The 16,140-nt window shown below is 39.1% G+C and overlaps 1 protein-coding gene across 1 annotated transcript in view; it reads left to right on the top strand.

Moving 5' to 3' along the window:
* The first annotated feature begins 9,748 nt into the window (after positions 1 to 9,748).
* Positions 9,749 to 16,140, top strand: part of LOC103392416 (PTB domain-containing engulfment adapter protein 1-like) — a 52,661-nt gene continuing 46,269 nt past the window's right edge. Inside the window, 1 exon segment of the mRNA XM_025063903.1 lies at positions 9,749 to 11,212. Coding sequence (XP_024919671.1) covers positions 10,982 to 11,212 — 231 coding nt within the window. The 5' untranslated portion in view covers positions 9,749 to 10,981.

Here is a 16,140-nt window from a genome sequence, read left to right as displayed (position 1 = left end):
CCTGACACTTCGACGTTGTCCTGGTCTCACGCGCGTTTCCACTGCAGCTGGAACAGCAGGTCAGATGGTCTGATGGTGAACGTGGTGCTGCTGACGTGTGTCCTAGTGAGGGTGTTCTCATCAGGTTCCTTTGCGTTATTTCTTCTTGTTTTAAGATGGAGTAGATTACATGTGGTTCAGCTCTTCTATTAAAAGTTCCTATTGTAACAAAACAAATTTATCACTAAGTCCCTGATGAATAAACAAACTGCTGACCTTGTTGAACTGGCACTAATTAAGGTATTAAGGAAGTTTTTGCTTGATGCAATTTTTTAACCATTAATCTAAAAAAAAAAAATCACTACAAATGTCATGTTCCCGTGAGCCTGTGTGGCACCACAAAGATGAGGACCCGATTAGTCCCACCTGTTGACTTTACATTAGTTTAATCAGTGAATCAGACCCTGCTTCCTGCATTCCTGATGCCAGCCCTGGCACCGATGCTTCAGATAACATCCTGCTCGTTTTAACTTGTCTGCCGTGTACTTCAACTGCATTGTATAATATGGAAAATTTTGGAAAGTGTCCACACTTGATTTCTGACCCTTTAAAGAGAGGGATTCAGCCGAGGCACTTAGCTTTATTGTTGTGTTGTTATGTTGTGTATTATAAAATTATGATGGTATATTATTAAAAGTTTTCTTTGGGATCGTTACTCAAACAGCATCTGTACTTTAATAACTAATAAATTTCTCTGTGATGCTGAATCCTCACTCTGTGTATATGCTGATGACACATGAGTATCTCATATGTACTTCTAATATGGCCTGAAAGGGACATTTTGTTCAATTATTTTTTTGTGATTGTCAGCATCGACCATGTGCCACCCCTTTCTTGGCCTGTAGGTGGTGCCAAGTACACAATTGTTTGCCCTGGTGCATTGTTTTATATAAATCTTGCCCTGGAAACTGTGTCAACTGTTTTCACAAAAAAATAAGTTAAACTTTTCAGGTGATTATTATTGATTGTCCTCTTGATAAAAAAAAAACTAACCAACGTAGTAAAGATACGTAGCCTGTTATCAGTTGGCTAGCACCAAGTATGTTAGCTCTGTTTTAGCGGCAATTCAGTACATAGCAAATTACCGGGTTAGCACATGTGTACCTTTAACCATCAGCCCTATTTCTTCTTTGGTTGAGTTTTGAGTTGCATGACTGCCATCTACTGGGCCTATTTTGCAATAAACATTTCTGTGAGTGTCTAGAAGTGACTCGGGAGACTTGTGTTAAATTATTCTGCATGTCATTTTATTGTTTTGAGCAATGTATGTTTGTGATATTCCAGTACTGCAACAGGGAAAATAATGAAGATAAACATGTACTGAGGATTATTTGTATGCATTAATCGTTCAGATCCACTGATGGCAGCAGGTGTTCATTTAATTAAAACTCTTATTACAACACGTTCAGCTTCAACTAGAGGAGAAAAAGAGTTCATAATGATTTTAAACATCGTATTTAGGGTCAATTAAAACTTAATTAAACAGCATTTTAGTCCAGCAGTCATTGAAAATGCATCATTAAGCTGGATAATCACGCCTTTTGATGAGATGGATCTCATTTCCATGTTGATCACCTAAAACAAAAATGGATCCCCCCGTAGCCCTGCAACGATAGGCCTTTATACAGTATTACTGTAAATGTATATATGAGATTTTATATAAAATATTTTGTAACTTTTCACATAAATATGATTTTTCCATAGATTTTTTTTATTTGATATTTATTTATTATCTTCCATACAGTGTACTGGTGGAGGGATTGTATTTTCAGAAACTATGAAAAGTGAAAACATGGCATTTTTTTTACACTGGAGCCAATCGCATTAAAACCATGCAGCACCAAAAAGTCGCATTAATGGTAAGAAGCATTTTATGCATCAGATAGTAACAACATTATTAATTTTTAATATAACTTTAACGTTAATAATACATTTTAAATACGTGTCTCTCTCTGCTTAAAAGGTTCCCGACCCCTGTGCTACGCTAACAGTACAGAGGCATGCACGATTAAACCTGTTCACCGCCTTCTTGGAGTTTTTCATTAAACAGCTTCTGAAGCACTTTAACAGGACGACAGCTCAAGCATCACATCTCTCAGAGTAACTGTGTTTGAAATGCTGACACACTGGGCCTAACGGGGAAAAAAAAATATTATTTTTGTTAGAATTACAGATCAATAAACCAGGTCACAGACGTGAGCTGAAAACAGAGGCTGGTCTTTTCAGCAGAGCTTATGAAAATCCTGTCGACTGAAGACGGCGAATTTTCAGCAGTCAAAAATAGGGGAAGGGGAGGGGGAGGCAATTCTCAGTCTGGTCTGATTGCTGGTCCATGTCCTATTCACATGAACCATGCTGCCCTACTTACTGCAGAGAATGAACACGTGACAAGACATTGGTAGAGTGAGGCGGCTGTCGTACTGGTGACACTAATGGCCAACGTTCATTAAAGCCTCATCCCACGTTCCTGCACAGACTCAGCAGCTCGGTGCCGACGATGAACTCAAATGAATTTTTTATTTTGCCATCTTTTGTCTTGGTTTTCCTCTTATGTCTTGTCTTTTCAGAGACTCTCTGTTTATCCTTTGAGATGAAACACTCTGTTGGTCCACTAAGTGAAGCTGACAGATTAGATAACCACGGTGATGTACAGCACCTCCACAGTTTCAGCCGTGTCTGTGCTGAGCAGCTGTGTAGCTACGGATCATTGCCTTTTTGGCAGAGTCTTTCTGCTCAGACAAAAGACATCATGACTCACAGTAATCAGAAGGTTTCAGCTTAGAATGGTCGAGATCGGTGGTTCTCAAACTGAGGTACATGTACCGCCGTTGGTCCTTGGGCTCCCTCTATTGGTATGCAGGGGAAATTGATAATATTGTTTGATACACCTGTTAATAATTGAGGTAAACTCATAATTTAAAAATATGTTCCCTCAGTCTGTTCTCTTCTTTTTCAGTGGTGTTTCCTTCAGAGATTTTTCTTTTCTGTAGCATTCTGAAGGATGACCTTTGACATTATGTCACAACCTGCTTCTTTGTCTGCTCTTAATACACTTCCTTTAAGTGGTTGCGTAGTGTAGTGGTTACTGAGTGACTAAGAGAGTCCTAGGTTTAATTCCCAGAGGAACCACATACTTGGCACCTCCAGGGGGCAGCCTGTTGCAGTAGATCTCTATTTAACACATTTTTCCCCAGTGTGGGATCAATAATGTTCATAAAAATTAAATGTTCTTGCACCTTTCTAATGAGGAGAGAGAAAAATCAGATGGTTCTAGATCAAACCCTGTTGATGAGTTTCAAACATCTGAACAGAACAGAACAAGTTTGGTCCAAAGGGAATGTATTTTCAGTATATTCACATTTCTTTGACCAGCGGTTTAGAAAATAGAGAGCAGCGATAGTTGGTGTTCAAATGTTTGTCTGGTGACGTTAGCTGACAGTAGTTTCAATGAAAAAATCAAAACCCCACAGTTGGAAAAAAGGTAGAAAAAGATAAATTCCTCATCCAAATCATTGTCTTTCTATTTCCCCACTGATGAGCTTACAGCGGCCAGCGTAGAATAGCTGCGAGGCATTTCCACACACCATCAACGGCTTTTGATGGCCGTCCAGAAATCCGTCCCAAAGCTGTCACTTTAATGAAGCCCAGACGGAGTGCATTGTGTGGCCAACAAAGCAGTTAGTCCTCACATCTACCTTAAAGGACTTATCGGCGTATTCCAGCTTCAGCTGGCACAGATTATATTCCACTGTGGTCTCGCTCTCTCTCAAGTCTGACAAAAACAAAATCATTACCACACTACAACAGCCTCGTCCACGCTGACGGCCTTATATTGGTAGAAGCTGCAACCAATGAGAGAGAGAGAGAGAGAGAGACGGTATCGGTCCACGGTATTACCTGGTAGCGGTGGTCTGGTCTTGTATTCAAAGAATGTTGGGGTATCGTAGTTTTACGATACTGCACTTTACTTACTTCACTGTACCTTCTTCTTTGCATCCCTTTTCTTCCTATTTTAAAAGTAATCTCTTTAATATCGTAGTTTTACCCTCTTCTTTGCATCCCTTCTCTTCCTATTTTAAAAGTAATCTCTTTAACACTCCTCCAGCAGGGAGGCCTAAAGGTGGACTTGTTGATTGGTTTTCAATGAAACCTAATGTGGTGTGATTACCTTTAATGAGCTCATCTGTTACAAAGATCTCGGTCTTGACGGTGTTAATCCCTGCAGAGGTGGGGCACAGCTCCTGTTGCCTTGTTCAAATCCGACCACTCCTTCACGACCCTGAATGTTGTTGTTGTTGTTCTGTTCCCAGGAACCCACTTCCGATTTGTTAATTAATTAAACTCGGACTGTTTTTGAAATCGGCCTCTTTGTGAAACGGTCTCTTGTTGTAAGCGGTTCCCTGGGAGGAAACTAGCCTTTTCATTAGTGAGAAACTCTCACTGAACCTTTTACAGTCAAGGGAAAAGAACAAGCAAATGTGTTTTATTCTTCCGTCAAATAAGTAGTAGAACAAACAGTGCGTATGAAGGCCAGCTGGGTTCGTGTTCTTCTTTGTGTTTATAATTCCTCTTACGCTCACATCTCCCTTAGGCAGGAGAAGAATCAATGCCTCAGCTAAGTGATTGGCAGCGGGAAGGAAGTCTCCACGCGCAGACTTGCGATCCTGAGTGGGTAAACAATTTAACTTCTCACTGATGAGCCGTAAGTCAGCCTTTAAAGGCCGGCCTCATCACTGCTACCCTTATCAGTGCAGCCTGCTCCCACCTCCTCATTGGTCCCTGGAAATATAGTTATTTATTTCCCAGACAGAACGGTTCATCATTTTTACTGTCTCTCCATTCACGCATCCGTCCGTCGGCTCATTCATGCATCCGTCCATTTATCTGTTACCTGTCTCTGTTAGAACTGTAGCGAGAGCCGGAGGCTGTGCCAGCTGACGGGACAATGTGCATTGTGGGTAAGCTGCCAGTGGCCTGTAGTTAGTAGAGAATATTAAACTTGTATGCATATTAATATATATATGTATGTATGTATGTATGTATGTGTATATATGTATGTATATATGTATGTATATATGTGTATATATGTATGTCTATATGTATATATTTATATGGGTATATATGTATGTGTATATATGTGAATATATATGATTATGTGCATATATAAGAATATACAGTATGTAGGAATGATTGTTTGTATAGTACATGTATATATGTACATATATATGTTTTTATGTGTGTATGTATTTATATATATGTGAGTTTCTCTATATGGAAACTTTACAAACTTTACAATGTCACTCACCAGCGTTGGGTAGAAGGTTGTCTTTTGTCATAGGCAAATACTACGCCGTGGTCACAGTGGCTTTGACATTAATGGGCATGACACACACACACACACACACACAGACTGAGAAGAGAAGGCTGATTGTAAATCAGGAAAAGCACTTCTTTTTATGACTGACTGGAGTTTTAATGAAATAACATTTAATAAAATAACATTGTGGTCCAAACCTTCCAACACATCCCATAATGTTGGCCTTCCATCAAAGTCAGAGCAGACGACCAAACCGAGTCAAACAGCAGCCCGTCACACAGCACAAGAGCAACTCCTCCCACAGGATGACATCAGAAAACGCTTTGCTAATGTTAAGCTCCGAGCTTGATTGAACACAAGCTAGGCTTAGATGCAACAAAGAGCATGTGAGAGGCTGCATCCATTAGTCTGCACGAAACACTTTGTCTGCCGTCCCTAAGAAAACAAGAGTTTTCAATCCACTGCAAATCTGCACTTAAGCCTGTATAAGAAGGAACACAAATATCAAATATTTAATGTTTTCAAAAAGCATCATCAACACATTCATATGTTTCTGTCTTTATAACTTTATAGCTAAATAGAACTAAAACTAGAAACAGTGGAAACTGCAGCCGGCTCCAGCCAATCAGTGACAGATCACAGAGTCAGAACTCCTGCTAACAGCCACTTACTGTAGAACAAAACGAACGAAACAGAATACACACACTCTTTGTATGACTTATTCTGGTACCTGTTAAGTACTTTGGTATTCAGTTTACTTCCTCTACCATAAATCTTTGCTCTATCAACGTTTATTCTGTTTACTGAAACGATATATTTTACGTCAACGTTTACGTTTTATCTTGGCGTTGACATTTAAGTATGAGAGTACATGAAGTATAATGACAATTAAGGATTTTACTACATACAAATATAGTTGTATTTTTTTAAATACCATATTTTCCGGACGCTCCGGAGTTTAAGCTGCACAAGCGCCCTCTAGCGGATGTCTGTGTGAAAATAACAAACGTGAAATTATACTTTTTAATATTTGAGTCTCACCTGAGGATAAGTCTCAAACCCAGTCAAAGGATGAAAACAAAAAATGTGACTTATAGTCCGGAAAATACAGTAATTTGGACAAATACCTGACGTTCGTGTGGGCTCTAAGATTTTTACGCAGTGTAAATCTATTCAGATCTGAACCAGACTTTGTTGACAGTTGTTTAATGTGTTTCCAAATACTGAGAACGGCCCAGTTCTATACATTGACCATAATGGTTGACAGATGGATCCACACTCACTTACACATCAAATGTAAAGTGACAGTTAACTGCTAAACACCGCCTCTTAAATCTTTGATCCAATGCCTGCTGACATCTATAACAGTCCGGTTCCTCATTTTATTGAAGTCTTTCCAGGGCAAAAAATAAATCAGGCAGGAGTCGCACAACCACGCACACACGGAGAGTCAACATCGCTCAGCTCCACACCTCCACCCAGATGAAAAGTAATCTCCTCGTGGCCTTTGATCTTGTGTTTCTCCTCATCCTGTTGTTGCACAGGGCTGGATAATGAATCTGTGTTAGTACTTTTAAATAATATATCATTGCATGGATGCAGTCATTTCTTTCTGGCCTTGTCACTTAGGCAACGGGCTGCGCCAGCTGAGCTGAAACGAGGCAGAGCTCTGACTCTGAAACTCCAAGACGGCAGAGAGAAGCTTAGTTTCCTTTATGTCAAAAATGTAAATGTTAAAAAATATCTACCGTAAGATGTACATTTTATCTAATAGCGCTAGCTAATACCTGATCAAATATATGACTGGTTCATTTAGAATTAGCTGTAGTGGAGGAAGTCTGTTACACCCTGTGGAATTTTAGCTTCAGTGGAGCAGTGCTGGAGTGCTATTTCTTCACCGTGGGGGGGGGTGTTGGTGGACAAAACCACATGCTGGGACTGTTGGGCAGATGAAACAGTCCTGGTAAAAACACATGCTGGGACTGTTGGGCAGATAAAACAGTCCTGGTACAGACACCAGAGTTAACGTTAGCTGTAACAGTCATTCATATTTATGTCAGTGTGAACGATTTATTTTGGCCACTGTGCTTTTCCAGCAGTTACTGTCAGATTTCCAGCTGACGACAAGGAAATCAAAAGAGACGAGACTTTTCCAAGGTCCTTATCAGCCCTACAACTGCCAAAGCGTTCACACTGGGATGCCCTGCCCTCAGGCGTTGCTTAATCAACTCGTTATAGTGAAATAACCATAAAATGAAATCTGTGCTGCAAAGATGTCATTCAATAAAAGTAAAAGTTAGTTTCCAATGGACTGAAAAAAAGGCGTCTGTCTGGTCCCGGGGGCCGGTCCAAATGACATAGCCGTTCTGTCAGGTTCGTTTGACATTTTCTGCAGTGCACTTCACTTCCTTCTGTTATTACTGAAGACAGAAGAGAGAGAATGAGAGAAACATCTGATGACACATGAAAGCACCACAGAGGGCTTATATAGACGACTGTGACCTAAAAGTGAGCAGAGGTTTTTGAACATTTCCTTTCCTGACGCTTCTTACATCAGTAAGCAGCGTCTTGATCCCAGCACTGGCTTTAACTTCACTGTAATTCTTTATTCTTCAAAGATTCATGGAGAGACATTGCTTAACCTCATGAAGGTATTGGTTCAAGGCTGAGTATGTATTTCTCTTTTCTTCATATCTGGCATGTATAATATATATGTACCCACTCTACTACTTAATGTATATAAGGGATGTACTTGTAGTTTAGAAAATACAGCCTAGGTTGTAAATGTTAGCTGGTGGTGGTAGAGATAAATTTCCAATGGTTAGTTTCAGTGCTTCTTTACAAGAAGATGGTTATAAAATAACTAAAAAAAAAGCTAATCAGAGCTGTTGAAGAAGATCTTTGTGTCTTTGTATCTTCAATTCCTGCTAGTATATCAGCGTTGTCTACAACTAAACAGGAGTACATTTTTAGTAAATTTGAACTAGAATATTATAAGTTTTCATTACATACTTTTTGTGAGATTTTTGTTTTGGTGGTGTGTTGTCGGGTTTTCCTTGATGATATATATGTGCCGTGACTCAAAAAAGGTTGGTAAACACTGCTGTACATAATTATATCACAAAGTACGTGCATCGATACCTTATAACTCTAACAGCAATTTAGAGGCAATGTTCTACTGGTCCAATGATTATTGTTATTATTATTATAACTGTCTGCTGAGATGTTGGTGAATCACAACAGACGCAACACTGACCCCTGTGGGACCTTTCAAGTACAGTTAAGTGATTCTGATTTGAAATCACATTAACTGCAGATTATAATTCAAGGCTTCATGGCACAGAGGGAATTCACTCTGCAGTTGGCAGTAAAAGGCAACATAAAACATAGAATCATTGCTGTTGGTGAAAAAAATATAATTATAATTTCGTCTTATTATTTCCAGAGAGAGGCTCCTCTGGTCTTATCTCCTCTGATTAGGTAAGGCCGGTGGAGAAGCCTTTGTAACATTAATCTTTGCAGTGATGATCTCCGGTGGCAGCTACGCTGATGAACTGCAGCGGTGATTGATAAGTGGCTGTGATGCCTCTGCCCTTAATGGGGATTCTCGTATGGCACGATATAAATGGATGGGTAGGGGTATGGACTAGGAATGCGGTTTTAAAAATGGCTGTGAAGTGGTGCTACAATCAGGGTTTGTGAGACAAAAAAAACAAAAAAAAAAACGTTTGGGTCGGCATTTTAAAATAAGGAAGAGACAGAAATTGAGCAAGTTCTTTTTTTTTTTTTTTTCCGTTAGTTTCCTAAGAGCAGTCTTGTGTTGGTGTGTCACCATGAAAAAAAAAAAAACTGCCAGGAAGTTGTATGACTCCAGCAAACCAGGAGTGTCTAGGAGCTGTTATTTTCCTGAACTAAATCAGCTGAATGACATAAATAAGAGCGATGTAGAAATGTGGCTACAGCAGATGTTGTTTTGCATAAATATCATTAACGCTGCGACAAGTTTAAGTCTTTTGACAGTTTCAAATGTCATGAAATGGGAGAAGATGATTTTAGTTGTTTTTTTTAATTTCCCAAGTGTCGACGCAGTGAGGAGTCAGCTGGCTCATGTGTGTGTGTGTGTGTCGGAGGAACACCACAGTTGGACGTCTTTGAACTTTGAACTTAAGAAATAAAACACGCTCAAAAAGACTAATATTTGAATCCAGTTTAATAACAGAAAACATAGACAATTCCAATTGATTAATTGTGGTCGTATTTGTCTTAATTATTAATTTATAATCCAGATAAATCAATATTCCGAACTATGACAATAATGATGATAAATGATGTTAAATTTGAAAGTTTATATGACTGGTTTATATGACTATTATATGACTGAATATTTGTATGTATATCTACATATGTGTGTATATCAGTATATGTATGTATATAAATACATGATGTTATATATGTACATACATGTTCACTCAGTAAGTTCCCCATACTCTCCCTGTAGAGTATCAGTTTTCACAGCTTTATACCGTAAGACTTCTCATACAGCATGGTGGAAATTTGGACGCCTGTACGTGTCCGGTGGTGGGGGTCACTTTCAGGTCGTAGTCTCAGAGGCAGTGGCCACAGGAGCAAATATTGGATTAAAATTCCCTCTCCTTGGTTATTTGAGCAGCAGAAGGACAGACAGGAGGAAGGAGACGGCAGCTCCACTCCCTGGTCCCTGGTCCTTGGTCCCTGGTGCCTGGTCCCTGCCAGCAGCTTAACAGCAGCACAGGCAGCAGATTCTTTTTCTTTTTCTTTTTTTTGGTCCCCTTCAGGCTTCTATAGAGTTGGCAGGTGCACGTTTCATGTGGCGACTGAGCCGACTGCAGGTACAAACAACTATTCACGGCAAGAAAAAGAACAACAATACCATATACTTGTTGATAGTAAACTGAGTTGACTTCTTTAACACAACAATGTATGAGTAAAATCTAAGACTAAAGTATATTTCACTAAATATTCCTGCTTCATAAACATCAGAATCAGCTTTCTTGGCCAAATATTCAAGCACATACCGGGGGAGTTGAGTCCACTTTTCCTTCTGTTACTCTCGCATATTTGACCTATTTGGATGAATGTTATGGAAACAAAGGAAGGAGTAGATTTGTTGAATCGAGAGCACGGAGTTCGCTTTTACGTTTTGTTTTTTTTTCCTTTTTCTGACTGTTGCAATTAAAACCATAAAAGACATGGAAAAGTAGTGGCGTTAGAAAATTCAAATGTTAATGCCCTTTAGTTATATTAAACTGTAAGCTTTTTGATACTATATAAGGGTCTGGAAATAAATGAAAATACTAATAATAATAATAATAACGGGGTTTGGTTCATTTAAAAAATAATCTGTGCAAATTTAAAGACATTTAAAGGCAATTTGCTAATGTCTGTCCTACTCTGTGTGTATTCTTTCGTATCGTATATCGTTTGTACGGTTTTACATAAGTGTAAAAAGTGGTTGTACTCTACACTCGGGAGTCCCTGCTGGCAGCGTGTCACTTTAAATTCCATAATTAACATAACACAGAGTAAGCTCGACATCAGGGGGCTCGGCTCCCACGGGCGTATTTCCGGTGGCGTCTCTCGGTTTCCATGTATTATTTAAGAAAGGACCAAAGAACTCCGTCGCCTCAGACCCGCTGCCCGGTGACGTCACCAAACTTATCCGAACCGCTGCTGAGGAGAGAGAGGCAGAAGAAGAGGAGGAGGCGGAGGAGAGGGAATGTGGCTCCCGCTGCTGCTGCTGCTGTTGCTGCTGTTGCTGCACGGTGCTCTGATTTTCGCTCGTTCTCGGGGCTTCTTCGGGATTTTACCAGCAACAGAGTAAGTAAAGCGCACCTCCTCCTCCTCCTCCTCCGCCACCTCCTGGTCTTTAACGAGGTTTGTCTTGCTGCTGCCTGAAGAGTTCTTCTGACGGTCCTCACTTGCGGAGCTGCTTTTGTTTTGCTGGCGGACTCTGTAGTTGTTTGCTCCGTGTGTTGTGTAAGATTTCGTGTCACCAGACTCTTGGGGTTGTTGCAGCGTCTGTTGTTGCCGCGTCTGTTGGCGCGTTTGCCACGGAACCTGCTGCTGCGTTTTTTTAAAAAAAATCCACTCCTGAGCTAACGGGAAACTTTGTTCGGCAAGTGCTGTGTTGAGATCGGGGTCGAGTTAACCCTTTCGTCTTGATGTACGCAGCAATTATGTGGGAAAAGTAAAAAAAAAAACTGTAAAATACGTGAATGCGTGTGCGTGTGTTACCTCTTCACAAAACCAAGGTTTGTAGATTAACGTGAATTGTGAATATCAGCCCTACAGGCGGTGCTGTTTCCATCAACCGTGACGTGATTATCCAACCTGTGTCCTTGTACTAGTGACGTAGCATTGGTTGAATAAAAACCAAAGATTTGGTGGAAAGGTTAACAGATTCCCATCGAACAGACTAGCTTGTTTTTAATGGAAATTGATGAATTGTTCATCAATCAGTGAGGTCAGTGAGGTGACATTTAGGGTCCAGGTCACCAAGTGTTCAATCACTTATAGGACACATGATAGAGGAGTCAGTCAGCGCCCTTGCCTTACAGCCGGAAGGTCACTCGTTTGAATCCTGTTGGTAATGGATGGTCACTGTGGATATTTTTTTTTTATGGCTAATGTTAATTATACACTAATGTAAGTGTGAATGGTTGTTTTGACCTCTGATGGACTGGAAAACTGCTGGTGTTGGCTCCAACTTTCTTGGACCTTAAAAAGGATTAGGCAGTAGGAGATGTTTGGGGGAAAAAGTAGGACCCTATTTTCTTCACTGCCGGTTCTTTCACGACTGTTTATTTTTCCTTAGTGGTTTATTGTCCCACTTACTTGTTTTGGCCATTCTTTGGTGGATCGTTTTTAAATAAAACATTAAAGTCCATGTAATGATAGATATAATTCAGCGTGAGAATGGGAGGCATAAAATTTTAAAGCAGACGGTCCGTTTGGAAAATTGTTGGAAACAAAACAAGGGAATGATCTTTTTAAGTAAACCCTCAAATAGGAATCTGTTTTTGCACCTGGATCGCGATAATTCCTGCTTCTGTGTGTGATCTGTCAAAATAAGCATAACTGGCCGAGACTTCAGTGGTGTTTGAGAATCAAGATCTGTCTCGTCTCTTGGTTTTAAAGGCATCAGTCGTCTTTCTGCCGTCTTACAGGTCTATTTTTCCACTTCCACAAAATGTTTGACCACCTAAAAAGGAAGAGAAAACGATGAACACTGACACGGTGCTTTGTTTAAACCATGGCATTTCTGCTACCAATTTAAACTGAAACGTGGGATGACGTGATCAACACGTCTGGATTTCCTGACATTTACAATAATGTTGTATATAAATGAGGAAAAAGGGAAACCAGCTGAAGGTCATTTCACATTCATGTGTTGTATGTGATGTGACTGTGTGTGGGGTGTCCAACAGAGCAGGCATGTTCTGGTGTTTGCATGCAGATAGCGCAGTGTCTCTTTTTATCATGTCTGCCAGCATATGGATAGCAGTGATACGTTGCCTTAAAACATGAACCGAGTAGCGGCTCTGGGTTTATTCTCACTGTGTTTTCCAACCTCACCTCTGAGCTAATGATGGCACTCTGAGCTATTATGGACAAGGCACGTACAGTTCAAGACCAGACAGACGTATAAGTCTGGCACTTCTGTTTTCTCCTCCTATTTCTGTTCTTCTGTCTGAGGAGTCATCGCTGTCAAATCACAGTTACATAAAAAAAAAAAAAACCTAAAGAGTTGAGGTCAAATACAATCTATAATTAGTAAATATTAAGGGTGTCTCAGAGGCGTCTCATTGTTCTTCTCCTTGCCACCAGAGGCAGCAATAGTTGTTATATATATAGAATAACTTATTTTTATTTTTTAAAAAAGGTGAATAAATCTAGGAACACATGGAAAATGCTTTACTAAGCTGGGTGAGGGTTTTTTTTTTGTGTGGATGGAATATTCCAGGTGAAGCATTTCCTCTCAGAAAAGCTTAAATCATTTTCGAGGACACACTCTGCTCCCCTCTGTGTCAAATTATTAACTTCTGCTGTTGGATGTGCTTTTTCTGTCGCTATTTATTCACAGGGTTCCAGATCCTTGACTGTACTGCTGGTATCCAGTGTGCTTTATAAATTAGTGGCTTTTTGTTGTCTTTTCAACAGCCAGTCAAAAAACATTTTTCTATCACCTGGAACACCTTTTCAGACTTTGTATTAGTGCCTATGAAAATAAAAATGTTTCTTTAAAAAAAAAAAACAAGGAGCTTTGGAGCATCGCACTGTGCAGAATCACATAAACACCAGGCTACGAAAATGATCTCTTCATTGACGTATACGGGCAGTAGACGTGTAAGAAATGATTGATACATTGAAATATCGCAATATTTAGTTTCACGATATTATATTGATATTCTACAGCACTGAATCGTTTTTTTTTAATAACAAGTAACAGTCAATTAAATTGTCTGGAAAAAAAACTCAATATATCGTGCCTACAGTATCGCTTCATATCGCAATATATCGTATTGTTGCCCTTGTATTGTGATATGTATCGTATTGGCCAGGCGGTGGAATAATAGATCGTAGAACTGTGCCTGAGAGAAACTAAGAAAGAAAATAAGGAATAACGACTTGTGACTTACATATGTTTTTTTCTTCGTCATTATGCATTTTTTTGGCTGATGCGGTACTCTGGAGCGTCCAGAAAATACAGTATTTTTTTGGCAAGGAGCATCCAGAAAATACAGTATTTTTTTGGCAAAGAGCGTCCAGAAAATACTCAAAAACAAATTATTTGGATAATAGTATAGTATAGTAAAAACAAATATTATTTGGATAATAGTATAGTATAGTAAGAGTATTTAATATGTGGTACAAACTTTTTCTTTATTGACTCGATCATCATGAGGTCTAAGTCTTGCCTATGGTTCCTGTTGTTTTAGTGGTGATGGCTTTTTTTTTTCCTGCACCCCTGGCGAGGTCCCTGTCAGAGCAGATTGTGCTAAAGTGTGTGTGCAGTCATGTGAGCTTGAACAGTCATTGTACTGCCGTCTCAGTTGTCCCTCAGAACCCTGCAGGCGGAAGACAAATGAGCGTTTAGGCTGGCATTCATGGCCGTAGTAGCGGTGGACATTATAGTCAGGTTAACACTGGACAGTGGACATTGAGACCAACGTAGACATAGTTCAGGTTCATGAGTATTTCTTTATATAATTTGATTAGGTTTTAATATTTCATTTTGACCTGAATATATTTATATATGTATATTTTAATACAATTTAATCTTCACTCAATGTGTATAGTGTTGGTGTGAATGCTTACCTGTGAACAGTGAAGAGTTTACCACAGTAGTTAACAAATACCAGTGTCAGTTAGGCTGTGGAGACCTTTAGCACGTTTGCAATGACAAAAAACAAAACAGAAAACAAAAGCAAAAAATTATTCTCTTATCATACATTATGTATTTTCAGCCCCCCCGCCACCAAGTTGAGCTTCTCAAAGATGTATTTAATAGATTATGAATTATGTTTGTTTCATGCATTTTATAAAAATGTTTGTTTTTGCCCTGAGGATGTAGCACAGTTGAGATGATAATTTTAGAACTGAACATGTAGCGTCTCTGTTCTGACCAGTGGGGGTCCCATTACCACTGGATGTTTACGTTCAGAGGTTCACTGGCAAAACAATGGAAAAACAAGACAATAGAGAGAGAAGAGCTTTCGCGCTTGTGAACACTGTAGGTCACATGACATTAGAAGAATATCAGAAGGTATTCATTTTTTTATAATATTATTGCTTGGTTTCTTTAAAGGCATTTCATAAATTACATCATTTTATTCATTCAACATTATTTTATTGCTGCAACTTATGGAAAACAAACAAGCTTTTTAAAATCCTTTCTTTTAGTAGCCTATTACAGTTGTGTTTGATTCAGTTCTATCCCCAAACTGAATACGCCGCTAATGTATAAAAGTTTAATTACATTTTTTACACATTAAAACTTGTGGTTATGGAAATATTTGCCTCATTAAAAGGGCCTCTGAATTTGCGCTGTAGTTCTTCAGTCATTAAAGTCGTTCCATACTGATGAAATATGAAATATAATATATTATTATACTGTCGTCAAACTAGGGTACGTGTACCACAGAGTGTACTTGGGTGTCCTTCAGTGGTACAGGAGGAAAATCCCATAAAAATCAGATGAAATAATAGGTGTGCTGTGGAAAATTATCCAGTTTCACTTTTCAGTTTTAAATACCAATTCAATACCATTCCAGTAGATGGCAGCCTATGGCTTTTTTTTGTACCTTTCTTCAATTCCTGTGAGTATATCAGTGTTGTCTTCAACTAAAAAAGGCAGAGATTTAAGTGAATTGTGAGTATATTTAAACTAGAAGGTTGTTATATTTTATGACATGTACTTTAGCATCTTAGACCGTTGTAAGGTGTTCAGGTTTGACAAACACTACCAATGACCTTGACCAATCACCTTGACATGCACTTGACAACTAAGAGATACTTGTTCATCTTTTTGAGTCTATGCCTTTTGCCTTATTTATTGCAAAACTTGGCAACTAATTGTTTTTTAAGTATTTTCCTCCAACCTTGCTAATTCATGATTGAAAGTCCTTACAGATAATTGATTTATCACATTTGAAAAATTGCCTCGTGGAGACACATATATTATGCGGTTTAGGAAATCAGCGTAGCGCCACTGTAATGTTGACAGCACATTTGTTCTACTACTG

This window comes from Cynoglossus semilaevis, chromosome 16 (genome assembly GCF_000523025.1).
Source record: "Cynoglossus semilaevis isolate Cse_v1.0 chromosome 16, Cse_v1.0, whole genome shotgun sequence".
Taxonomy (NCBI): Eukaryota; Metazoa; Chordata; class Actinopteri; order Pleuronectiformes; family Cynoglossidae; genus Cynoglossus; species Cynoglossus semilaevis.
Note: the sequence above shows the minus strand (reverse complement) of the source record. Positions and strands in the feature narration are given on the sequence as shown.